Source organism: Martes martes (genome assembly GCF_963455335.1).
Source record: "Martes martes genome assembly, chromosome: 8".
Taxonomy (NCBI): Eukaryota; Metazoa; Chordata; class Mammalia; order Carnivora; family Mustelidae; genus Martes; species Martes martes.
In genome coordinates, this window is record NC_137895.1 from 142,234,215 (window position 1) to 142,261,242 (window position 27,028).

Genomic DNA, 27,028 nt, shown 5'->3' on the forward strand with positions numbered 1-27,028 from the left:
GGAACTCAGCAAGCAACGTGAGGCCCGTGCGCAGCGTTCACTATGACAGAGATCACGAGGATGCTGGTGTAAGTCCGCAAACAGGCTTGTCAAGTAAGGCCTAGACATGAACATTCTCACCTCTTTTTCTGAAAAGGTAGAAAGGAGTCTGAGTGCTGGCGATGCCGAGTGAGGCGGGAGCCACGCCACGTTCCTGACGCGCCAGCCAGGGTCTGTCCGCTTGACCAGCCGCAGACCCGCATGTCCTGAGTCGATTACACGGAGTCCACAGAGTGGACCTTCACGACCACCAAGGACCCCAGCCCAGGGTTCCCTCCTTAGCCGGTCAGGCAGCTTCACTCCGTGTGCAAATCCCCACGTCAGTAAAGCGGGGTCAGGTCATGCCAGGCCTCCACCGTCTCACATGCTGCGGACCCACCACAGGGACGCGTCTTTAGCAAATGAGGAGGCGGAACTAGAAAGCTGGGTTTGCACAGACAGTGGCCAAACGTAGCACCGACCATGACACAGTACGTAAATGTCTGATACTTAAATGTTTTACCCCCTTTCTCTGGGCTGTGTCAGCGAGTCCTGCTTTCCCCCAACCTGCCCGCTCCCCTTCCTCTAGTCTGCCCCGAAGGTCTCCTCTGGGGCACGACCCCCAGCTGCCGCCCGGCTCGAGAGCAGCAGGCTGCAGGGCCCGGCGCGGCACGTCCCCCGACACAACTGTGCGAGTCCCGAGACGAAAACACAAATGCAGTTCAGTGGTAAGAAGCCACTGCTCATTTCACGTTCTTTCACAAGAAATCTCACGAGTGATCATTTCCTAAGCGATTCTCTACCTTTAGTCCTAATAACGACTCAATCCCAGCGACTCGTAGCACACTGCTGGAGCCGCGTTATCCGACTCGGTCTGTGGCTCAGTGTGAGCCACCACCAAGCCCTGACGTGTCCTTGGCCGGGACCGGACATGACGAGCAGCTCCACACAGTCGCAGCATCTGGGGGCCTTTCTCTGGAATGAAACCAAACAAACCTGAGTGTGCCCTGGGCGATCTGGATCACGTAGGTCGTGGCCTGCCACGGAGCGAACCCTGCGCGGTCAGAGGGGAAGGCGCGGCCGGCCGGCACTCTCGGGCGTCTCCCACCGAGGATGTCCGAGCGCTGTCGCCGCTGAGGGGCGGCCCACCAGCCGGGAGGAGCCGAGACGTCCCACCGTGTCCAAGGCGGGGAATTCCTCAGAGACGCGACGTCCCACAGCCACGCTCGTCGGGTGTCCGGGTGACAGCACGTAACTAGAGGACGCCGGTGCCACACAGAGCCCCCAGCTCTCCCTCGCACGGACCCCGGGGCGCGGCCGCGGGAGTCGTGCCCGAGGCAGGCGTCCGCTCGCCGGGCAGGCCCAGGCCCGGGCGCGCAACCCTCCACGCCTGCCCCGGGGCTCGCTGCAGACGGAGCTCTTCCCGCATCGCAGGCCCCACCGAGGCTCTGCGGAGAAAAGGCGCCGTGCGACACCCTTCTACCTCCTTTCCTAATTCCTGCTGTTTGACTGGAACTGTTGAATCTTAATTTCCCTCATTTCTGAGCTAAAATAATGGACAGTGGTACTACTTATTATTAAAATAATTGACAGTGTTCACTGCCAGATTCACTCTGAAGATTTGGGGGGATTAACTAACAACCTCCCCCCTCAAAAACAACCCTTTCCATTTCCCCCATTAACTCTTAAAGCATTAAGAGGCTTTTCGTTTCAGGAAGTCTCCACTTCCATTACCCCAAACAGGACGCCGTGAGTCACGACATTACTTATGCCACGACTTTCACGAAAATCAGTAAAGTAACATCTCCAGTTGTTTTACGGTTAGACGGAAACTTACAAAACACCAGGCACCTTTCACCTGGAAGAAAGAGACCTTCCCCTGCGGCCCACGTACGGACGCGCTCTCGTCCCCCCGGCCCGGAGCAGGAGCGCACGCTCGCCGCACACGCGGAGCTCGGCCTCCGCACACGGGCCTTTCCGCGCGGGCTCTGGCTGTGCCGCCTCGCGCCGTTCGCAGCATCCCCGGCCGCGCCGGCCCCGGCGGGGGCAGCCATCCAGGGGAGGACTCGGGCTGCCCTCCGGCTCGCCCTTCAACCCCAACCACCACCGTTTCATTAAGACCACGTCCCAGGCCTCGGCCGCACCATGCGACACAGGACCAGACTCTGCCACCCAGCGTGAGCTCTGCGACACAGGAAAACGCTGGGAGCAAATCTCCTTCTGGGGTTTGTACTGCGAGAGACCTGAGCAGCAGAACCCCTCACGGACACCGCGACACTGAGGCCGCCCCTCAAGCCGGTTGCTGGGAAGCGGCCGGCCGGTCTGCGACGCTCCTTCCTAACGAGCCGTGGGGCTTCCAGCACGAGCGCCCTGCGGCAGTTTCGCTCCCGGCTCCGCTCCTCGTCCTGACCCTCCCGTCTCTCCTCCACTCACCTCCCTCTCCTACAGGGGATCGGACGCACGATGCCCTCTGCTCACACCATTCTCTAACTGTCCCCCAATCCCTGCAGAACCAGCGGTGCTCTGACACGACACACGAAGCGCATCTAACACACGTGTGTGAAGATGACGTATGCACACACGAGAACCCACCCACCACCCACCGTCCTCCGGCTCTCGGCCTCACACGCTCACCAGCGCGACTGCCCCCGGGGACTGGTGCTCTGCGCTCTGGCACCGGCCCAGATAGACACCGCCTCTGCCCACACAGGACAGTATGGGCAACGTCTACCCTAACAGACCCAAATGGAAGTGTCCCCGGTGCCCTTCAGCAGGGGAACTGCCTCTCGAACTGCCGTGTGTCCACCCACTGCCAAGATGCACGGCAAGTGAATCCCAACCCATGTGGACCAGGAAACGTCAATCGTGGGAAGAATGGACTGTAGGGGGCGCCTGGGCACCCGGGTGGCTCAGTGGGTTAAGCCTCTGCCTTCGGCTCGGGTCATGATCCCAGGGTCCTGGGATCGAGCCCCGCATCGGGCTCTCTGCTCGGCGGGGAGCCTGCTTCTCTCTCTCTCTCTGCTTACTTCTGATCTCTGTCAAATAAATAAATAAAATCTTAAAAAAAAAAAAAAAGAATGGACTGCAGGGTTCCACTTCCATGAAACTCTAGAACCAGCAAAGCTAGTCAGCTCGGTAAAACGCAGATCAGCGCTTGCGGCTGGGGGCAGGGCAATGACCACCAAGGGGTACAAGGAACTCCGGGGGTGACGACACCTTTTTGTATCTTCATTAAGATGGAGGCTACACGGGGCACCTGGGAGGCTCCGTCAGTGAAGCGTCCGACTCTTGACTTCGGCTCAGGTCATGACTTCAGGGTTGTGAGAGACTGAGCCCTGCGTCCGGCTCCGCACTGGGTGTGGCGCTTGCTTAAGATTCTCTCTCTCCCCGTCTGCAACCCCCAATCCCACTCATGTGGGATCTCCAAAAAGAAAGGAAGGAAGGAAGGAAGGAAGGAAGGGGAAAGGAAAGGAGGCCCTCCACAGGGGCCTTCACGTGCAGAGGAAGGAAGGGAAGGCACTTCCTGGAGGAGGCAGCTAGTCACTGTGAGGGCCGACCCTGCCATCAGTGCACGTCCGTTGGACCCGTCCCGCGCTCCGTGGGCAGGGCAGCCGCCTGCAGGCTCGCAACGCTCAGCAAGCAGGTGAACGAGCACGCGCCAGGGGCCCCTTCCTGGTCTGGGGCTCTAGGCATTCATGGATACACAAAACTGAAAACAATCCATCCCTGCGTGCAGAGTGGTGGGAAGAGGACACACGAATCTTGGCACGACCACGCTAACCACACGGCCCTCACGCATCTCCCACAAGCGTCTCTGTCTCTAATGGTTCGATGTCGAAACAGAAGGAAGACTCGCTAGAGAGAAAAACAAACAGAAACTGGACCCTTCCCCCACGGCATGGAGAGAAGCCCCAGATGGGTTAAAGAACTGTGAAGAGTAACACTCGAAGGATGATGAAAGACGACGCGGCAGAATATTCTTGCCGCCTGACTAAGGGTTCCTCAGGGGTGCCCGGGTGGCTCAGTCAGGGAAGCGTCTGCCTCCGGCTCAGGTCATGGTCCCAGGGTCCTGGGATCGAGCCCCGCATCGGGCTCTCTGCTCTGCGGGAAGCCTGCTTCTCCCTCTCCCACTCCCCCTGCCTGTGCTCCCTCTCTCGCTGTGTCTCTCTCTGTCAAATAAATAAAAAAATTTTTTTTTTAATTTTTAAAAATTAAAAATTTCAAAAGCACAAAACATTCGGCCAAAAACAATGAATCTGATAACTACAAAATTAAAATTTTCTGTTTAATAGGAACAGTTAAGAAACATTAGTAAACAGACAACAGAACTTCTAGAAGCATGACATGCACAAAGAAATTAATGTCCAGGAGAACGTAAGCTTCTGCAAACCAACAGAAAAGCAGAAGAGCCCGGGGGGGAAAACACAGGAAGGAGGACAGGCGTCCGCAGGCAAGGAAGGCCGACGCCGCGTAACACCATGAGCCGTCTGACCTCACTAACGAGCAAAGAAACGTAAACTAAGACACGTGAGTGACAACATGTGTGCAAATGAGCAGCTCCGATCCCAGCGGTCACGTGGGGGGTGGAAACCCCATGTGCGGCTACCACACAGGCGTCCCCGCGAGAGCTCAGCTCAGTCAGAAACCGCACATTCTGCAGTCGGGGAGGAACCCCGTTCCTGGACTCACACGCCAACGAACCCCTCCCGTCTGCACTGGTGGCCGTCTGTGGCAGAGGGACGCCCAGGACAGCCCGAGTGTCCGTCAGGAAACTATCCTTCTAAGCAGAGAGACACGGTGCGAGGAGACTACTGAACACAACGGAAACCCGCAAGCGCCCAGTTATCCAGGAACAAAGCAGCAGCACGAGGATAAAGTGCAGGTGGCCCGACAGTGGGCACGCCGGGAGGAGGCGAACGGGGGTGATGAGCAGAGGCGCTCAGCCCAGGCCTCGCACTGAGTGTGTTTGTGACCGCGGTTCTCACGCAGACTGCCTCCAAGCTCACAGCTCGCGTTGGCATCACCACACGTGTGTACCGGGGAACAGCAGACCTGCGGGAATCCGATGGATGACGTACGCAGGGCTGAGAACGTGCAGTGGGAACGCCCAGCCACCCCACGTCTCTGCACGTCCAAGGGCACATCGGTAAAGCCAGCAGCGCCCTCCCCTGTGGTTGTCTGAGGGCGAGTAAATGAATGAACACGACGTAACTGCACAGCACCTGTCACCTTGCTTACCCCTCCTCCCTCTCAAACTGCATGACCGAAGTCCCACCACCTGGAGCACCGCACGACCACTGCCAGTAGTGACTCACCGTGACCATGCAACAATACAGTCACCACTAAACAATGCTGAGGGAAAAAATGAACAGAAAGAAATAAATCAAATCTGGACAGAGAAATTACAGGTGATTAATCTGCAGCTTTCTTTTGTCCAAACGTCCCACACTACGACTACACAACTTAGAGTAAGACATTTTAATAATGCTCGCCAATGCAGGGGTGGCTCAGCACACATGTGTCACCAACCAAGGTCGACACGCCACTCTGACAGAACGGACAAGCACATCTGAGCAGCACATCGGACAGAATCAACATCCTCCCATCACGGAACACTCAACACACTGGGTACCGGAGGAAACCGCCTCGCCGCGGCGAGGGTCAGACACAGCAAGCGCACGGACCCCTCGGTCAGCTCTACGGGCTGAGAGCTTCTCCTCTACGATCTGGGACAAGACAAGGATGCCCACTTCTATCACTCCTAGTAAACACACTGCTGCACCTCCTAGACCGAGCATTTACATAACAAAAGGACAATAAGCATCCAACTTGCAGATAAGAAATAAAATGACCTCTGCAGACATTATTATCTCGCACATAGAAAACTCTAAAGAATCCACCATAAAGCGGCTGTAACTAACATCCGAATTCAGCAGCGTAGCCGGACCCCAAGTCATACAACCAGCCGTATCTCTAAGAGGAACAACGGACCATTTCAAAAGGAAACTATGAAAACAATTGTTTAAAATCACTCAAAGAAGAATAAAATACGTAGGAATGAACTTGACCACGGAGGGGGAAAGCCTACACAATGACCACCACCAGACACTGCTAAAGCAACTCCAGACACGGACAAATGGAAACACGCCCCACGTTCGTGGGCCGGAGGACATGCTACTGCTACAACGTCAATGCGACCGGACACCATCCACGCATCCCGTGCCCTCCCTATCAAAAGGGCGACGACACCTCTTTCAGATGCAGAAAACCCACCCCGAAAGTCGTGTGGACTCTCCACGGACCCAAAGAGCCAAAATGACCCCGAAGAAGAACCGCGAGGACTCACACTTCCTCCTTTCAAACCGACCGCACAAAACTGCAGTAACCAAACCGCGTGCTGTTGGCACAGAAACAGACAGACAGACGAGGGGAGGTGGACAGACAGCCCAGAAAGAAACCCTCACAAGACAGCGGAAGGACTGCTGACAACGATGCCAAGACCCCTCGACGGGGACCCCACAGCGTCTTCACCAGACCGAGCTGGGAAAACTGCACGTCCACAGGCGGGGGGGTGGGGGCAGGGGGGCGGCCGGACCCCGCCCCAAGAGCACACACACCGATTAATTCAAAACGGATCAAAGCCCTCGACGTAAGGCCCAAAACGATAAAACGCTGGAAGAGACGTAGGTCAGAAGCTTCGTGACACTGGATGTGGCGATGTTTCTTGGATGTGACCGAAGGGCACAGGCCTCCAAAGAAAAAACAACGTGGACTTCACCAAACTTCTGAAATGCTGCAAATCAGGAGACACCGTCTGCAGAGCAGAAAACTACCTGCAAATCGTGCGCCCGGTAACATCCAGTTACTATCCGGTCAATATCCAGAACGCAAACAGAACTTCTGATACCAACCGCCAACCCGACTCCAAAAACGGGCAAAGCAGCTGAACAGCCACGTCCCCAAAGACACGAGAGCGGCCGATAAGCGCGTGAGAAGATGCTCGACGTCACTCACCTCCAGGGAAACGCACATCAAGGCCACGACCAGGTGCCGCCTCACACCTGTCGGGGCGGCTAGACCCCGAGAGACGGGAAATGACAGGTGTTGGCGAGGAGGCGGAGGAAGGGGAACCCCGTGCGCTGTGGGTGGGAAAGCAAACTGGGGCCGCCGGTGTGGAGACCAGGATGGAGGGTGTTCCACAAAACTCAGAATTACCGAATGACCCCCAGCCCCACTTCCGCGTCTGGACCCCCGAACAACGGAAAGCAGGGTCTCGGAGCTCTGTCCACACAGGATCCCACCAGCATTAGACCCAACAGCAAGCACACGGGAGCAGGCCCAGTATCCACGGCCGGGCGTGTGGGTCACACGATGCGGGGTACGCCACATTCCGTGCAGTGGGGTGTCCCCCGTCCCGAAGGAGGAAGGAAGTCTCTCTCAGGCCACAGCAGGGACGAACCTTGAGGACATCGTGCTGAGTGAGATGGCCGCTGCAAAAAGACAGGTGGGATACGAATCCCCCTCTGAGAGGGACTTAGATTTGTCACAAAGGCGGAGCAGAACGGCGGGTGCTGGAGGCGGACGGGATGGGGACCCCGTGGTCAGGGGGTGCGGAGACTCCGTTTCACACGACGACGTGCGTTACGGGGAGGGACGGTGGGGACAGCTGCACAGCGGAGCGGATGTATTTCACGCCAGTGAACTAGACTTAACAATGGTTACACTGTGTGTTTTACCACAAATGACCTGCCACTAGGTGTTTTACAGATGGGTACACAAGTTTTTTAAAGTATTTCACTGAACAAAAACTTCAAAAGCTAAAGAACACCTTTATAGGTGCTTCATCAAGGAAATTTATTTGAACATTTAGAACAGACTCTGAGGACACAGGCTGTTCCTAAAACTTAGCCAGGAGCGAATAATTTGCTCACACAGCCTCACCATCTTCATGCACGAAGTGAGGCTAGTCTGCACGTCAGGGCGGTTACACGATGATGCGGAAGCACGTGTACAGGACAGTGAACTAAAGTCTCCAACACGTGCAAGGAAACACGTCCATCAAATACCAGAAAGAAACAGCGAATGATCAGAAGCCTGGACCACAACATCAGAGAGATCGACATTCGCGTTTGCGTCTGCCACCGACAACCTCTGCGCCTCCAGGCAAGTTCCTCCCCGCGTGACCTCCACCATCTTCAGCCACGTGAGGAGAAGGACCTGGAGTAGGGAGAATTCACGAGACAAACCCTACACAGCCCAGGGCTCGTCCCAGATTAACCACAACTCTCAATTCTGAGCCTTCTTGAAACTGTCAATGAATGCAACTGAGTATTTCTCATTATTAGGAAACCTTCCCCGCCTCCTCATCCCACCTGTGCCTCACACAGACCCAGAGGAAAGACGCATGCCTCCCCCACAAGGTGCTCACAATCAGCAAAGGAAGCAGAAATGGTTTCAGGGATAAGAGCCTCTAACAAGCAATGCAAGTGCATTTCATACACATCACCGTGCGCAGCAACAACGGGCACGGGACGGGTTACCCTGAGGAACGAGTGAGTACCTCACAGGACAGAATACTGGGGTCAGATCTTACAAGAGTATGTTTTTGGGGTGCCTGGGTGGCTCAGCGGGTTGAGCCTCTGCCTTTGGCTCAGGTCGTGATCTCAGGGTCCTGGGATCGAGCTCCGCATCGGGCTCTCTGCTCAGCAGGGAGCCTGCTTCCCTCTCTCTCTGCCTGCCTCTCTGCCTACTTGTGATCTCTGTCTGTCAAACAAATAAATAAATAAAAGCTTAAAAAAAAAAAAGGGTAGATTTTTGTCTACTAATGAAGGAAAAATACAAAATAATCAAAACAGGAGAGTGCTCAGACCGAAGAGACCAGTGTCGTCGGACAGATGTCGGAGCGGGGAGCTGCAGGGCGTGAGAAGGAGGACACTTGGGGTCTACTGCGAAGAAGTGCTCACACAGATGCCCCGTGCAGGTATTTGCACTTTGTGCACAATGGGGAAATAACAGAGTCTTGAAAGAAGATAGAGAGGGACGCCTGGGTCACTCAGTCAGTCCAGCATCTGCCTTTGGCCCAGGTCATGGTCTCAGGGTCCTGAGATCACGTCCTGCTTCGGCCTCGCTGCTCAGCAAGGATCCCGCTTCTCCCTCTGTCACTCCCCCTGCTTATGTTCATTCTCTCAATCTCTCTCTCTCTCTGACATATAAATAAAATCTTAAAAAAAAAAAAAAAGAATCACACCTATAATCTAGAAAAATACCAAAGAAGGGTAAGGCTTACATTCACTTGAAGGGGTTAGGAACAACCTTCTCGAGACGTGACTTCAAGAGGGGTCCAGGGGGGTCAGATGAGTCCAGGGGGTCAGCATCCCAGGCAGAGTGAGGACAACCACGGATCAGGCGGGCCACAGATCAGGGGGCCCCAGGACACAGCACACTGGGTGGGAAGTGGCAGGCTCAGCTAGTAATGCCTTGGGCGGGAATTTAGGCTTTGTGAGCAACAGAGAAAGCTTTCAGTCATGCAGCATTCGATAAGGTGGTGTTCTGGAAAAACACCTCTGATACCAGTGATGGGAAACAACAGAGACTACACGTGTGGGCGGCCGGAAGCCCAGACAGGACCCCGCTGCTAGTGCGGACAGGGAACGAGGTGGGCTCAGACTCGGGCCAGAGAAGGGAGGAGCAGGCCCACCCTAGACCCCGAAGAGGCCTGTTCCACCTCCCCAGGGAGCGAGAAGTAGTGTCTTTTACTCACCACTTCCATGTTCCACCAAACGCACTCGATACCTCCCTCTAGGCCCAGGGTAAGAGTCTCAGGGCTGGCCTCAGAGGCCCTCCTGTCTGGCTCTCTGCGCCTCCATCGCCTCTCCCTAAAACCCCTCCAGTCCGTCTGCTCTGACTCTCCCAGACCTGAACCCCAACCCACCCTCCCAGGCCCAACTAATGCAGGCCTTCCCCGGCGTCCTGATGTCCAGCGACCCCTTGACCTCGGCCAGGAGCGTATCCATCAGCGCAGACCAGCACGTGGGGCGGAACCCCGGGGCGCCTGCCACGCCTCTCCTATTACTTGGTCGCACTCGCTCCCTCTCCAATGGCTGCGCTTTTCTGTGCCTTGTCCGTATGTGTCCTCCGCAGAGCTGCAGAGAAATGTCAAACATGAAAACAGCGAGACAGTAATCCAAGCCGGGAGGAGTGTCCTGAGAATTCAGCACAAGAAAGCTCTCTGTGGAGCTGTACTATATTACGGTTGTTCAGAACCTGTTACTTCTGCAAGGCTGTTATTACGTGAAGTAAAGTTAGTATGAACCGTGGTGAAGTGTGTCTGCCAATCTGCTACCACAGAAGAAACGTAAGAAAGAATAACATCACAGATTGAAATGGGTACGCAGTTGGTCACTTTGTGAAGAATTCTTGGGATCGTATCCACAGCATAATATTAACTGCTGGTTTTTCAAAATAACTTGTTTCCAAAGACGCGGCAGGCAATGGCCATCCCTCCTCTTCGGCAAACCCGGTAAGGGAGTGGAATCCGCAGAGGGCTCGCTCGGACAGCACACGCGCGGAGACCAAAGGACGCACAGAAGACCGGCACGGCCCCTTGTAAGCAGCACGCACAAATTTGGGAAGCACTCCTTATTTTTGTGTTGTCTGCCCAAAAAGGAAAGAAAATGACACAGAGACAAAGCAAAACGGTAACCTCACAGTTCCAGGTGTTTCACGGAGTAAATTCTCGACAAGTCAGTCCAGAGATGGAGTGTGCCTCCTGGAGCCCGAGACGTCAGCCGCACACAGACGGCTCCCAGTGCGGGCCTACACCTGTCCGTAGTGACAGGCGGCACTCCAGGAGGACGCGGTCACTGCAAACGCATCCCAAGAGGTCAGAGGGCACAGTTATACCTGGGGTGTGACCCTAGAGTAAGCGACACAGGTCATTAATTGATGCCCCGATCTGAAACCCTAACTGGAATGGGAAGAGTCTCCCGGCCTCACGTCAGCTTACCACACGCGTCACGCGCATCGCTCCAGAAGCACACGGGCACCGGGGTCCGCGACGGCCAGAAAACAGAAGGGGTCACTCGCCCTGTCCAGCTGGCGCAGAAGTGTCTGACCTCTCGCAACGGCACAAACTAGCCCGTGACATTAGCAGAGATGAACACAAAGCTCACACCTGCTTCAACACAATGCACTTCTGTTGGGACTATTAGGGAGAATACTTTATGAAACGCTAATGGCGCCTTAGAGCTATCCAAGTTAGATGTGAATATTGTGTGTGGGTTTAAGACGGAACAGAAGTGACATATATGACTTACCTTGTGGGATATTAAGTTACAGGTGACTGTAAGTGACATGACGAATTATGAATAATACAGGAACTCTTAGGCGCTGAAAGTTTAAATTTCATTTGTTACTGATTTTGCCGTCATATATATATTTTTAAAAGATTTTACTCATTTGAGAGAGAGAGCGCACGAGCAAGGGGAGGGGCAGAGGGAGAAGGAGGCCCCCGCTGGGCAGGGATCCCGATGCGGGGCTCGACCCCAGGACCCTGGGGATCACGCACGGCCTGAGGTGAAGGCAGACGCTGCACCAACGGAGCCGCCCAGGTGTCCCTGCCCAGGATTCTTAATCTTTGCTCCTTGACTTAAAAACTGTAAAACAAGAGCTAACATCATGATCTTAAGCATAAAAATGTTGTAAATATTTGATATAAAACCTTGCCTGTGCTTACCTTCATCTCAAATGACTCCTGTATTTTTTAAGATACAATGACTTGTTGGTTTCAATTTTATGATGATTAAGCATCACAAACCATACTTCAGCGTCTAAAAATGTAAAATGTTTTTACTGAGATACCAAAATTTATTTGTGCCCATTGAGCTCTCAAATGAGGAGTACGGAGTTTTATATAATCATCAACTGCCAGTTTATAAACACGCACCTTTAAATGGGAGGGACAGCCCGACGACTCATTAGAAATCAAACTTGATGCCGTACATACACTTTGACCTCAGACGGACTCCTCCGGTGAAGGCACTTTCCACCCCAAATAACAGAACCCGCCGAAGACGTTTCTGTTGGTTACACTTCTTGAACAGAACAAAACTCTGTTCTAAAAACAGGGAGAGACTGAAAAGAAACCGGTAAAAACCACGCAGGCCTCTTTCCTGGGGTGCGTGGCGACCACAAGAGGCCCGCAGACGGCACACAGAACACATAAACACGCCAAGGAAAGAAAACAGACGCGCTAAGGATTTTATGTCCAAACTGACACAGTGGAAAGGCTGCAACCCCTGACGAACCAGCAAGACCCTGGGGGTCAGTGCCCGCCGAGTCCTGACCCCGGACCTCCCAGACGGCGCAGCCACTCGGGAAGCCGGCGTGGAGGCTGCTCAAAACATTAAGACAGAACGACCGCGCGATCCAGCAATCCCGCGTCTGGGTGTTTATCCAAAAGAAGTGAAATCACTATTTCAAAAAGCTGTCTACGCCCCACCACGTCCCTGGCAGCACTCTCCACCGCGGCCACAGCGTGGAAAGAGCCCACGGGCCCCTCGGCAGAGGCGTGCATGGGGACGACGTGGTGCACACACGCGGCGATGACGCAGCCGTGAGAGAGGGAATCCCACCGTTCTGGGCCAGCGTGATGGATCCCGGGGGCACTGCACTAAGCAGAGTAAGTCAGACAGCAGCACCCAAACCCTGCACCCTCTCACAGGCGTTAGCTAAAAAGACCGAGCGCCAGACTCGCAGAACAGGTTGGCGGCGGCCGGCGGCGGGGGAAACGGGGACGGGAGCAAAAGGTACAAACTTCCGGTTATAAGAGAAATTCGTCCCGGGCGTGCCGGGTTCAGCACGCTGACTCCTGTTCGTAATAGCGGATGTGTGTCTGAAAGGTGTTGACCGAGGAGGTCTCCAAAGCTCTCACCACAAGAAACAAAATGCGTCACCACGTGAGGGGACAGGGCTGCCTGAACAGGATGAAGTGATCGTTTCGCAGTGGGTACAAACACAAAATCATGATGTTGTACCCTGTATAAACACCATATCATACGTCACTTATATCTCAGTAAAACTGGGGGAAAGGAATATAAAAAAGAAATTGATGAGAGAATGCACTCTGGACCCCAAGAGAAGGGCTGCTCGTGGCCATGAGACACACACCGACCACAGAGGGAACCGAGAAGACAGTGCACCAGGCAACTGCCCCCACCCCCCCGCCCCCGCCTGGTTAGACCCGCTCCAGCGGTGCGGGAACAGGGATGACACCCTACACCACTTCAGGAGACACAGGACCGGTTACAGCATTGGTGTCATTACTCTCCAGCCGCTCGGTAAATAATGTTGGATACAACAACTGAGTAACTACGATTCATGACCTCCTCACTGTGTAAGAAAAGAAATAAAGATTTTTGGTAGAAGAGTTACAGAAAATCCAGTAGCCACAAATTCCAACAAAAATAAAATGGGGCGCTTGGGTGGCTCAGTGGGTTGAGTCTTTGCCTTCGGCTCAGGTCATGATCCCAGGGTCCTGGGATCGAGCCCTGCGTCGGGCTCTCTGCTCAGCGGGGAGCCTGCTTCCTCCTCTCTCTCCCTGCCTGCCTCTCTGCCGACTTGTGATCTCTCTCTCTCTGTGTCAAATAAACAAAATCTTAAAAAATAAAAAAATAAAAGTATGCATTCATAAGGTGTTTTTTTCTCTTACATTATATTTACTCTCTGCCCATGAGAAGGCCGGGAAAGACCAAGCTGCAGGGAGCACGCAGAGGGCCAGACCTGCTTCTGAGACTCAATTTCTATGTGATCGAAACCAGAGCCCCTTGGAGAAATCAAAGGTTCTAGGTCTGGGGTGGGCTGCAAAAGAGGTGAGCCCGAAAAGTCCTGTTGGGTGAGAAAGCAGAACACCACAGGAGTCCACAGGGAGAGGCTCCAACCAGTGAAGACGGAAAAAGTCTGAGCGTAAGTCAGGATTTTGTCAGAAATGGACTGAAGTATATCAGAAGTACTGAAATGCCTGAATTCCAAAGGACATTAAAAAAACTAACTGGTTACCATTAGAGGATGCTATTTTAAAACCTGGCAAAAAAGGGAAAGGGTCTGTTACTCCACCTTCGGGTGTGAACACAGCACATGCCCAAAAGCACATGATGGCGAATCTGGGTCCTCGGAGAAGCATTCCAGTTTACAACAGAAAGATGAACTTAGATAACCACAATCTTAATGAATTCTTAATGAATCACGGGCACTGCCGATACACATCAAGGCTACCAAGCTGCCCCCATGAGGAACCCGCATCACGGCCTCTCGGTAGGACAGGGCCCCTGCGACCGGGTCTCGCCCCACCCAAGCCTCGAGGGCAACTATCCACTCCCAGGCAATGCAGAGGAACAAATACACCGCCAGATGTGACCAGCCAGAGCCAATAAACCTGCGTCTTCAATAAATAAAGTGCAAAGGAAACCACCACACGGACGAGTGAGAAGGTTTAGACTGAAGGCGGCCTCAAAGGCACTTGTGAGAGAAACAAACCAAGCAGAGCTTGAACATCACACGGAAGTTACTGCCGTGCTCAGGGTCTGCCAGGCTTCCCAGCAGGGTAGAGGGCAGGTGTGCTGGAAGCCGCGGAGCCTTCGTTCTCACCAGACGCGGTAGAGAAGGGGTCCCCGAGAGCACACACGCCTCCCCTACCGTCACTGCGCCAGGGCCAACAGGAACGTCACACGTGTGTAATGATGAGAAGACAATGATGTTCAGGCTCGGCTGTAATGGAGCAGAGCGTCTTGATCTAAGTTAACCAAAGACTTGGAAAGAATTCACCTGTTCAGAATACAGACCAGACTCCTGACTGCCCATCGTTGGGGGGCAGCACTCCTCCCAACCTGCTCCGGCCAGGGTGACAAGGACACCAGTGTGGCCCAGACACTCGGGCCCAGGCCAGCTGGCTATGTACACAGCCCCTCTTGAGGCCGATGGCCATGCGGGGAACTAAGGACAGGCAGGCTGTGACCAAAGTATGGACGCCATGGCAGGCGCCCAGAACAGGCAGGAGCGGCACTCGGAAAGGGGGAGATCTCGGCCGCCACTCCTGCCAACACTTACCCTCTGATTTTCTTAATTCCTTTCCATCTCTAGGCAACACTGGTAAGACATTAATTTTTTGGTAGGTGAATACGTTTCTTCCTACCACCTTAAGATCTACGGACCCTCATGCATGGAGAAAAGCCAGCCTCGGTGGCCTGAGCCTGTGCTGACAAAGAGGGGACAGGGTGCAGGATACCCGAGGGCGTGTGCTCCCACTGACAGACGTCTGCGCACACGCGGCAGGTCGCCTGCCCCACCGCGGCCAGCGAGGACCGGCAAGTGCCCTGGGCAGGGAGCTCCACAGCGCTGGGAGAGGGAGAGACACTGCTCTGTTTCCGTCAGTGACCATAAGTTTAAACATTAAATCCAATGAGCAGCGTCTGATCTCCACATTCTTCCACAAGTAACTTTATATACATAAACCGTGGTTTATTTTAAAGGAAATTGCAGCCACAGGAAAATACTGACAGCTTCTTGTTCTTGAAGTTTGGAAAAAATGTTTTCAGGCCGGTATGACCTCACTATAACTTGTACTTTGTAACATATCCTCAAATCATTTGCTTTTCATAAAAACATATTAATTGGACTTATTATGTGCTCTTCATTCTACTCTTATTGTCCCTAAGTGCTCCCTATGTCCCTTCCCTCGGCCCGCAGGGCAGGAGGTGCACGCGGCGAACCCAAGTGCTTACAGGGTCAACACAGACTTGGAGCGGCACGCAGCAACCCCTCCTCCGGCCCGGCCCCTCGCGAGCAGCCTTTACGATCTTTAACAGAACGCAGGTAAGAGACAAAAATATGCGGCGCTCCACTCTGTTACTTATTAAGAAGGACAAAATAAGCATTTCATTAAAGCGGCTCATAAATCACCTGTTTCCCATCCTTAGAGGCAGCATCTAAGGCAGCTGTACAAAGAATAAAGAAAGAAATTCTATCTAAATTACCAAAAAGTATCATGCAAACATTTATAAAGAGATGAATTTAGCTTTATTCCCTTAAGAATACTCAGAGAAACAAATGCAAAGCCTTTTTAATAAAAAACCCTTAATTGGGACGCCTGGGTGGCTCAGTTGGTTAAGCGGCTGCCTTCGGCTCAGGTCATGATCCCAGCGTCCTGGGATCGAGTCCCACATCGGGCTCCTTGCTCAGCAGGGAGCCTGCTTCTCCCTCTGCCTCTGCCTGTCTCTCTGTCTGCCTGTGCTCACTCTCTCTGACAAATAAATAAATAAAATCTTTAAAAAAAAAAAAAAAAAAAAAAAAAAAAAAAAAAAACCCTTAATTATCAAAAGGCTACTATAAACCGTACACATGGGTATTTTACTTCTCTGGTATTTATTAAACATCTTAACACAAGCTGCCTATGTATGTCTCTCTTTTTCTGACAAGTGCATACAAGGCAAAAAGTGCCATTTTGTCATGTGTTGATGAGCATAATAAATAAGTTATTTTGGCACTTTTCCCCCAAAAAATCTTACAGGAAACCTTACAAGGACAGTTCTTCTTAAATGTACTTACTTTGTAATACGGTCAATGTTGGCGATTTGCTTCTGGTTCCGTATAATCTCAATGGCTGCCCAGAGGTGCTGGATGGCTTTTGTATCCGCCTGCCGCCGTTTTGTTAGACGTGCCATGACCTGTTCACTCCTGTGACTGCAGGACACAAGAACATAAGGGGAAAGAAAGCAAGGATTACAAGAGGAACCACCTTCAGCGTACGGAGAAGACTCGGTGCCTCCTGAGCGCTGGTGGGTGCTTACACAGGACGGAGTGCGACAAACTTCTCAGTTTCTACCGTCTACATTACCAACTACTTTGTAAAAATTGTCATTCACTTTATGACACTTTAAGACCAAAGAGTTAAAAACATCTTCCCAAGAAGGACAGGTGGTCACCCTACACTAACATATCAAAAATCGTGTAGATTTCCATTTCATTCCAAAGCCAAAACAGAACGTAGAATCTCACGGTTCGACACTACGCTGTGTGTCACTGTAATGTGACAGGTCACCGGGAATGGACCTCGAAGTCCCAATTCTTAGGTTCTTAGTTTATTATACTCCAAGTTTTGGATTTCAAGTTTATGTAGATAAACTGACAAATGCAAACAACATTCTTTTTCTTTCCAAATAATAAGGAGACTCTGTTTCTGACCGAGGCATGAAAGGCTGGGAGATGGGGGCCCAGAGGAGGACGTGGGGGGCCCACACCATCGGAAACGTTCACGGGCTCGGGCTGGGGCTGGGGCAGCTGCTCTTTCCAGTACTTGGAACCAGTATCGCTATTTTGTTCAAATTTCAATATTCTGAGCGAAGCGAGGAGAAGAGCCACCAGCTGTGTCAAGTCTCGGAGGGCCGCGGCTGCCTCCTGGGTGTCCGGTGGGCGGTGCTGCAGCAGAGGCTCTCCCGCATTGGGAGCCCCCGCGGGCACAGAGGGACGGTCCTCGCTCGCCGAGGCGCCGGGTCCCTCAATCACACAGGCTCGTGTGGACGGCCCTCGGGCCTGAGGTGAACCCCAAACCTCCCGGACCTGCCCCTTCCTATGTTTCAGAGCAGGAGAATGAGTGAAGGAAACTCATTCCTGACCCCCTCCTGTGTCCCAGGACTGGCCGGCGGACCCTACGGCGGACCCTACGGCGGACCCTCCAAGTCTCCACTTCCCCATTCCCCTGCACAGCCGAGTCCGTTCTCGCTCGTCCTCTGACAAACCCGGTGAGGCCAGCAGCCGCCATCGGAGCTCATCGAGAGGCTCTTCCCGCGAGCCCGGGTCAGCCGGCCGCCGCGAACAAGGCACCTCTCAGAAGAGCAGTCCTGGCGGAGGCACGGAGAGCCCTCGCGGGCGCCGGAGCCCCCGCTCCCCCCACCGCTACTCATCACAGTTGCAGCGTTTGCTCGAAGAGAGAACGACCAGACATACAGCACCCGAAGTCTGAGAAAGCTTAAGGACAACCAGCTGGGTTCCGTACAGACGTGGACGCAGAAGGAAACGTAGCAACGACAATTAGAGTTGACCAACGTGTGTTCGGAAAGAAGCGACTTCCAAACGCACAGGGACTCCTGCTGTCGGCGCACCTGCTCTGGAGCCGGACGGCCGGAGCGGCCGGGCCTCGGGGAGAAGGTCTGGCCCGTCACGGAGTGACATCTAACGGTGAAGGGCGGCAGTGCAAGCCGCCGGGCTCTGCAGACCGCCCCCCCCCGGCCCCCCCCAAGCCCCATTTCCACCACACTTACGTTCTGACACACAGCGCGTCTGCTCCGGGTAAGGCACGGAACACCACCATGGAGGATTTACACACGTAAGACCCGCGGTCCTTGCCGGACAAGAGCCTGGCGCTGGCAGAGGAGTCTGACAGACACGAGAACCCCTAACTGTACGGCAGGCAGAGGGCAAGGCCGCCCAAACGCGTCCTGGGGGAGTCCGCACGGGGACACCACTTCCGGCTTACGGAACACTGCAGAATGGTAAGCATGTGGGGAAATTTAAGAGGAATTTCCTTGATTTCTTTAAAAGATACTTGGCTGTTTGAAGCCAAGATGCTCGCGTTCCGCAGGGCTACGACGCCTGGAACGGCGCACAGTCAGTGTCAGGCAGTGATCACGTCACGGAGACGTGCAACTCAGCCCGTGGTTTTTTCTAAGTACATACGTGTACAATTAATTTATTCAGAACTACAGAAAATATATAAAACCAAAGCGAACATTTTAAAATAATACCTAATGAGTACCTGTAACTATTTACGTAACAGAACCCCCAAAAGAACACAGGGGACACGAGGAACAGAAACTCGAGAAGTGGTGCCGCCAGACGGCTAGAGATGGTTAAAATCAAGACTAAGGCATTAAGTAATGCGTACTTCAGGAAAACACGTACAGTTGAAGCCAGAGACTTCTCAGATCTACCTGAATCTGAACTGTGTCACCACAGACACATAAACCATAAGGGAGGTGCTCGGGAGCCCAAAGGGAGCCTTTCGAAGAACGCAAGCCCAAGTAAGCTGGGCACAGCGACGCCGGAGACGGGTTCTAAAAGCAACAGAACCAGCCTCACCTATTAGGACAAGATCTCTTTAAAAAACCACCACGGAGATCTTCCCTTCTTAGGAAATCTGCAATCACTCATTCACTAACATAGCTCTGACGTGCCTGTGACAGGCCAGACACTCCTCGAGGCTCCGGGGGTACAGCACCGAGCCAGTCAACACAAGTCCTTCCACTGCCTGGTAAATACGAGGAATGTGGTTAGATCTCAAAAGACAGCAATTCGGTGTTTATCAATAAAAAGAAAATCCCAGAAAATGAGTTCCTCAGATCCTTGGCACAGACAGCCTCTCAGTCAAGGTCTTCAGGGACGTGGCCAGCCCAAGCCCTCCGCGGCCCTCCTCCCCGCGCGGACGCTGCTACTACCCCGACCAGCCCGAACTCCCCAGTCGGCCCGAGTCGCGGCCCCTGCCTCTCCCGGCTCCTCCTCCCACCGGCTCCCAACACACCCCGCCCCGAAATGAACTGGACTCTCGTCTGTTCAAGCGACCGCGGGCTTACAGCCCTCTCACAGCGGTCGCGCCTCCCGCCAACAGTTAGACATTCCTCAGGAGAATCTACCCGTTCCACTAGGAAGGGACGGGCCTCTTTCTTCCTTTCAAGCTGGCCTCGCGGTTAGGAACACGTTAAGCTCTGATACGAAATGATGGAATTCAACATTTCCAGCTGTTATGTGAACAACAAAGTCCCAGAGGAAGCCTTCGTTTGTGTTATAGCAAAGGTTAAGATATTTAAAAAAAAACAAAAACAAAAAGCCCTAACACTTGGAGAAAGATTTAACTCAGTCCTGCATCCTTTTTTTGGCTCCTTTAGGAAGAGGAGCTCCTTCAGAAAGTGCTTCTCAAGAGGCTTATTGTTTAAAAACTAAAAACACAAAACCAAAAACTTTCCACTAATTTTTCCGCAATTTCTCTTATTGTGGCAAAGTACACATAAACGGCCATCACCATTTTTAAGTGTACAGTTCAGTGGCACGAAATACATCCGCTCCGCTGTGCAGCTGTCCCCACCGTCCCTCCCCGTAACTCACGTCATCGTGTGAAACGGAGTCTCTGCACCCGCTGACCACGGGGTCCCCATCCCGTCTGCCCCCAGCACCCGCCGTTCTGCTCCACCTTTGTGACAAATCTAAGTCCCTCTCAGAGGGGGAATCGTACAGTACTTGTCCTCCTGTGCCCTACCCGTCTCTCCTAACATGCCCTCAGGGTCCCCCACATTTTCTTCCTCTTCGAGCCTGAGTACTATCCCACTGCGTGGACTGTATCTGCCCTTTCCCATCCACCTGCGACAGACACCGGGGTTGCTTCCGCATGTTGCTATTAACATGCGTCCACAAACCTGCCTTCGAAACCTCGCTTTCAGAAACACCCAGAGGCAGAGTTACCATACGATCCCGCAATTACAGGGCTCACTTTTTTTTCTTTTTAAGATTTTATTTATTTGACAGAGATCACAAGTAGGCAGAGAGCGAGGAGGAAGCAGGCTCCCCGCCGAGCAGAGAGCCCGATGCGGGGCTCGATCCCAGGACCCCGGGACCATGACCCGAGCCGAAGGCAGAGGCTTTAACCCACTGAGCCACCCAGGCGCCCCGACGGGGCTCCCTTTTTAAAGACTTGCCGTACTCTTCTCCACAGCACGTGCCCCATTTTACCTTCCTGCCATTGGTGCGCAAGGTTCTAATTTCTCCACATTGTCATCAGTATTTGTAATTTTCCAGGTTTTGACAGCAGCCATCCTAACGGGTGTGAGCTGGTCCACGTAATCCTGGCTAGCCCCCAGGTGACACCGACACTCTCCACCCCTCCAAACCCAGATTTAACGCAAGCCCTCCACCTATGTATCTTCTTCCATATCCTGCAAACACTACAAACTGGAGGAAAAAATAAAAGAAATCAAATCAGGGAATTAAAAATTAAGCAAAATTAAACAATGCAATACTTGGAGAAAAATACATATATGGGAAAACTGTGTATTGTAGGAATTGATAAACATGACAGGAAGGAGATTAAAGCCGTGGGAGGCAGAGAAGAGAGTCCAAGAGGACCCCCCAGGAGGACACACAGCATCAAGCATGTTCTGCTGTCTCTGCTGGTGGGGGCTGGGCTCAAGTTTTGTCTTTTATCATTATACCAACCAATATGTTTTGTAAATTTTGTAATTTCATCAAACATTACATGGAATTTAAAATTTAATCTCATCGTATAATGTCATTTCTTTATTACTTAGGTTAAGTTGAAATTTTTCCAAATTCTACTTGTAATTTTTTTTTAAGATTTTAATTTATTTATTTGACAGTGAGAGCATCAGCAGAGGGGAGGAGCAGGGAGGAAGGAGAAGCAGACACCCCACTGAGCAGGGAGCCCGATGCACGACTCGATCTCAGGACCCCAGGAACATGACCCGAGTTGAAGACAGATGCTTAACCGACTGAGCCACCCAGGCGCTCAAGTCCACTCGTAATTTTTTTTTAATTTAAAAAATTTTTTCCTTTATTTGTAATTTTAAGTTACTTTTATTGACAGTCTATTCATACCATTTTTCCATTTATATATTACCATCTTTATATATTAAGGTTATTCCTAAAATACTTTTGTCTTTTAGTAAACATTAAATGAAATTATACAGAAATATAGCTGACTATGTATTCTTTTATAATAACTTTTCTGATTAGAAGTCCTTCCACATTCAGGTCAGAAAAATATCCAAGTGTATTTTCCTATTTTTTAATTTTTAATATTAACTTCTTAACCCATCTGAGAATAACTATTTAAGAAATAGTAACACTAACCAGCTTTGTTTTGTAGATCAGTTTTCAGTTCACAGCAAAATCCAGCAGGAGATACAAAGTGTCCCATGTCCACACACATCTGCCACCCGCCCTGTTATCAACACCCCAAACCAGAAATCACATTTGTTACAATCAGCAAACCTGCACTGACACACCACTATTTTCCCGCAAAGACCACAGTTTCCCTTACGGTTCACTCCCGCTGCGGTAAACTCTATGGGTTTTCACACACGCATAAAGACAAGTATGCACCATCCAAGTATCACACAGAGTAACTTCCCTGTCCTAAAAATCGCATGTCCCACCTATCCATCCCTCCATGTCCCCAGACATCGGCAACCACATGCCATCTGCTGCCATCATTTTGCCTTTTCCAGAATGTCCTACAGTTGGAACCATACGGGATGCATGTGGCCTTTTCAGAGTGGCTCTTTTCACTTAGTAATATGCATTTAAGATTTCCTCCATGTCTTTTCATGGTGTGAGAGCTCATTTCTTTTTAGTGCTGAATAACGTTCCTTTGTATGGACGTAACATTGTTTATTTCCCATTCACTGACTATAAGACATCTAGGTTGCTCCCATGTTTTCGCAATTATGCATAAAGCTGCTCTCAACGACCCCGCACAGGTTTCTACGCGTACGTTTTCCGGTCCTTTGGTAACTAACAAGCAGTGCAACAGCTGGATCCTACAGTAACAGAACATGCAGTTTTGTGAGAAACGCGTCTCCCGAAGGGGCGGCACCACTCAGCACTCCCGCCGGCACTGAGCTCCTCCTGCTCCCCTCTGTCATCGGCGCTGGATGCGTCCCCCGTTCTGGCTGTCCGCCATTCTCACAGGTATGTGGCAATAAACCAGCGCCGTTTCACTCTGCAGTTCTCCGAGGACACAGGGCACCGAATGTCTCTTCACACACTCACCTTCCACCCGCGCATCGTCCTCAGTGAGCTGTCGGTTCAAATTTGTTGTTCACTTTTTAATCGGGTCCATTTTCTTAGCGTTTTAAGAGTTGCCCATTTTGTGTAACAGTCCTTTATCAGATGTGTCTTTTACAAATATTCTCCCAATATGTGGCTCGTCCTACCATTCTCTTCACACTGTCCTTCACAGAGCAAAAGGTTTTAATCTGAATCAAGTCCAGCTGATCAATTATTACCTTCCTGGGTTCTGTCTTGGTGTTGTATCTGAAAAGTCACTGCCATACTCAAGGACAGGTAGGTTGTCTCTTACGTTAATTTCCAGAAGTTTCACGGTTTTGCATTTTACATTTTAGGTCCATGATCCACTTTGAGTTAACTACGCTGGAGTGAATAAGGTCTGTGTCTAGATTCATTTTTCTGCAATGTGGATGCACAGTCGTCCTAGCACCATTTGAGGAAGACATGTCATTTGCTCCATTACACCGCCCTTCCTCCTTTATCAGAGATCACTGGCTATGGTCACGTGGGTCAACTTCCAGACTCCTCCCTCTGTTCCCCTGATCCATTTATCTGCTACTTTACCAATACTACCCTACCGTAATGAACATAGCTTTACACTAAGTCTTGAAATCTCTAAATTTGTTCTTCTCCTTCAATATCATATTAGCTATTCTGGATCTCTTGTCCCTCCATATTCATTTTAGAATCACTTTGTTGACGTCCAAAATATGACTTCCTGGGATTTTTACTGCGATAGCATGGAATCTATAGATCAAATTGGGAAGAACTGACATGTTGCCAATATTAAGTCTTCCTATCCATGGGAACAAGGGTTCCCTCTCCATTCATTTCATCAGAATTTTGCTGTTTTCCTCATATAGACTTTATACATATTTTGTCAGATTTATACTTAAGCATTCCATTTGGGGGGTGATAATGCAAATATAATGTGTTTTTAACTTTAAATTCAACTTGTTTGTTGCTGGTACATAGGAAAGTGATAGGCTTTTACATATTAATGTTCTTGTCATATGACCTTGCTATAATTGATTATTAGTTTCAGGTCAATTCTTTCAGATTTTCTGTGTAATCATGTCATCTGTAAATGAAGACAGTTTTATTTCTCTCTCCCAAATCTGTATACTTTTATTTCTTTTTCTTGTCTTATTGCTTTACCTAGAACTTCCTGTCCAATGTTGAAAGGGATGGTAGGAGGAAACATCCTTGCTTTGTTCCCAATCTCAGCAGGAAACATCATTAAGTATGATGATGTTAGTACAGGGTTTTGGTAAGTAGACTGTATCAAGCTGAGGAAATTCCTCTCTATTCCTAGTTTGCTGGTTTTTATTATGAACGGTTGTTGGGTTTTGCCAAATTTTTTTTCTCCATCTATTTATGATGTGATATATCTTCGGCCTGTTGGTATGACGGATTACACTGACTGATTTCCACATACAGAAGCAACCATGCATACCTGATACAAACCCCATTTAGTTATGGGGCATAATACTTTTTATACAATGTTAGATTTGATTTGCTAGTATTTTGTTGGAGATTTTTACTTTTATATACATGAGAGATACTGGCCATCTCTTTTCTTGTAATGTCTTTCTCTGGTTTGGTATTAGCGTATTGCTGGTCTCACAGAAGAGTATGCCTTCTGCTTCTACCTTCTAAAAGACTGTGGAGAATAGGTATAAATTCTTCCATAAATGTTTGGGCGAATTCACCCGTGAACCCATCTGGGCCTGGTGCTTTCTGTTTTTGAAGTTTTATTAATTACTGATTCAACTTATTTTACATAGGCCTACACAAACTATTTCTTCTTGCAGAACTTTTGCCAGATCATGTCTTTCAAGGAATTGATCCATTTCGTCTCAGTTGTCAGGTCTGTGGGTTCAGAGACGTTTATAACATTCCTTTATTACCCTTTCACAGCCTAGAGGATCAGTACTGACAGCTTCTCTTCCCCTCTCTCCTTTTTCCTGCTTATTTTTCACTTCCAATAGTAGTTATTTGTATCTGTTTTTAAGTTGGCTTGTCAAGAGACTTACTGGTTTTTTTTTTTTTTTGATATTTTTTATTTATTTGACAGACAGAGATCACAAGTAGGCAGAGAGTTAGGCAGAGGAGGAGGGGGAAGCAGGCTCCCCACTGAGCAGAGAGCCCGATGTGGGGCTTGATCCCAGGACCCCGAGACCATGACCCAAGCCAAAGGCAGAGGCCTAACGCACTGAGCCACCCAGGCGCCCCGAGACTTACTGGTTTTATTGATCTTTTCAAATAACTGGATTTTGACTTCATTTTACTATTGATTTCCTACTAACAATTTCATTTTTCTGCTCTATTTTTGTTTACTTTGGATTTAATTTCTTCTTGCATGCTAAGGTGAAAGCTTGGAATACTGATTTCAGATCTTTCTTCTTTTCTAATATATATATTCAATGTTATACATTTCCCTGTAAGAACTGCTTTTGCTGTATTCTACAAACTTTGATATTTTAATTCTCATTTAATTCAGATTTTTAAAAACTTTCTCGAAACTTTTCCACCTGTGTGTAGTTTAATGTCCAAGTATCTGAGATTTCAAGCTATCTTTCTGTTATTTCTATTTTGATTCCACTGTGGTCTAACAACAGAACAGACACTATTATTTCTAATCTTTTCAGATTTATTAAGTTGTATTCTATGGCTGAGAATGTGAGTGTTCTATGTGAGCTTCTTCAGGGTTCTTTTTAATCTCTGATTTTCACAATCTGGAATGATATGCCTAAACCGCAGTTTTGAGGGCACCCATCCTACTAGATATTTTCTGAGATTCTTGATCTGGTTTGGCAATGGACATTAATTTGGGAAAATTTGCAGTCACTACTGCTTCAAATACTGTTTCTGTTCTTTTTCTCTTTCCTCTCCTGTGGATATTCCCATGGGGTATATGTTATACCTTTCATAGCTGCCCCATTGTCCCAGGATGTTGGTTTTCTTTTCTTTTTTTTTTTCTTCAGTCTTTCTTCTCTTCACTTTTCAGTTTTCAAGTTTCATATTCTCAAACACAGAGATTCCTTCCTCAGCGATGTCCAATTTACTAATGATCCCACCAAAAGCCTTCTTCATTTCCGTTACAATGCGTTTGGACTGTAGCATTTTTTGGATGTTTATAGAATTTTCATCCCTGTTTACAGTATTCATCTAATCTTGCATGTTGTATACTTTTTCATGAAAATTCTTAGCATTTTAATCTGTTTTTTAGGGCGCCTGGGTAGCTCCGTTAACTGTCCGTCTTCAGCTCAGGTCATGATCCCTGGGTCCTGGGATTGAGCCCCATTTTGGGCTCCCTGCTGAGCGAGGAATTTGTTTCTCCCTCTCCCTGCTCATCCTCTAATAAAAAAAATTTTTTTAAAAACCTCTTAAAACCGTTAAAAACTCCTGTTCCGATAATTCCAACATCCCTGCCAAAGCTGGCCCAGGTTCAGATGGATGCTTGTTCAGTGTCTTGTGTGTGTGTTTTGCCTTTGAGTAGACTTTTACTTTCCTTTGAAAGGTGGACATGAAGTACTAAAGCAAAAGCAACTGCGTGAGAAGGCGTTTAGTGACGCAGCGTGAGGTGTGGGGGAGGGAATGCTTTCTGGAATCCCAGGATTATTCTCACGGTTTTGGTGAGCCTGTACCCCTGCACTGTGAACTTTCCAAGTACTTCTCAGCTTTGTCTACCCCATTAGATGGGACAGGATTACTAGAGTGAGCCAGGGTCGGGCAGTCCCCTCTCCTAGGTCAGTGAGGCTCAGGTGAGCTTCTCTTGGAGGCAGGCCTTGTTACGGAGCAGAATGCCCTGGCGTATCTTAAAATGGTTCTTTCTGCCCCCCACTCAACAGAATGCCAAGGGGACTTTTCTCCAGTATTCACTGGGAGGGCCCAGTAGAGTGTCTGGGTAGAGGAGTAAGAGCTGCTTCTCCTCCAGTAAGTCTTTCCAAAGTGTGGGGGACCCCGAGGACTGGGTCTCCCTAGATTTTGACTCAGACTTGCCACTCCGAGCCTGTGGAAGTTCATCGGTCACATTCAGGTTTTCTTAGCACTGGTCCCTGCAGCTGTTTCTGTGGGAGAGTTTTCACTCCAGTAGTTCTGTTTTTGTGTCTCTCCTACTTTTGTCCTGTGGCCTCACTGCCTTCGTAAGTCTCTGTACATT

General features: G+C 50.4%; 1 protein-coding gene across 9 annotated transcripts in view; it reads right to left on the minus strand.

The window, feature by feature from the left end:
• The window catches only part of ZMYND11 (zinc finger MYND-type containing 11), a 125,250-nt gene that overhangs the window by 57,526 nt on the left and 40,696 nt on the right, over positions 1-27,028 (minus strand). For all 9 annotated transcript variants that reach the window (XM_080810394.1, XM_080810390.1, XM_080810393.1 and 6 more), the window contains exon 2: positions 16,618-16,752. In XM_080810394.1, the coding sequence (XP_080666520.1) occupies positions 16,618-16,733 (116 nt within the window). In that variant the 5' untranslated portion in view covers positions 16,734-16,752. The remainder of the gene's footprint in view (positions 1-16,617; positions 16,753-27,028) is intronic.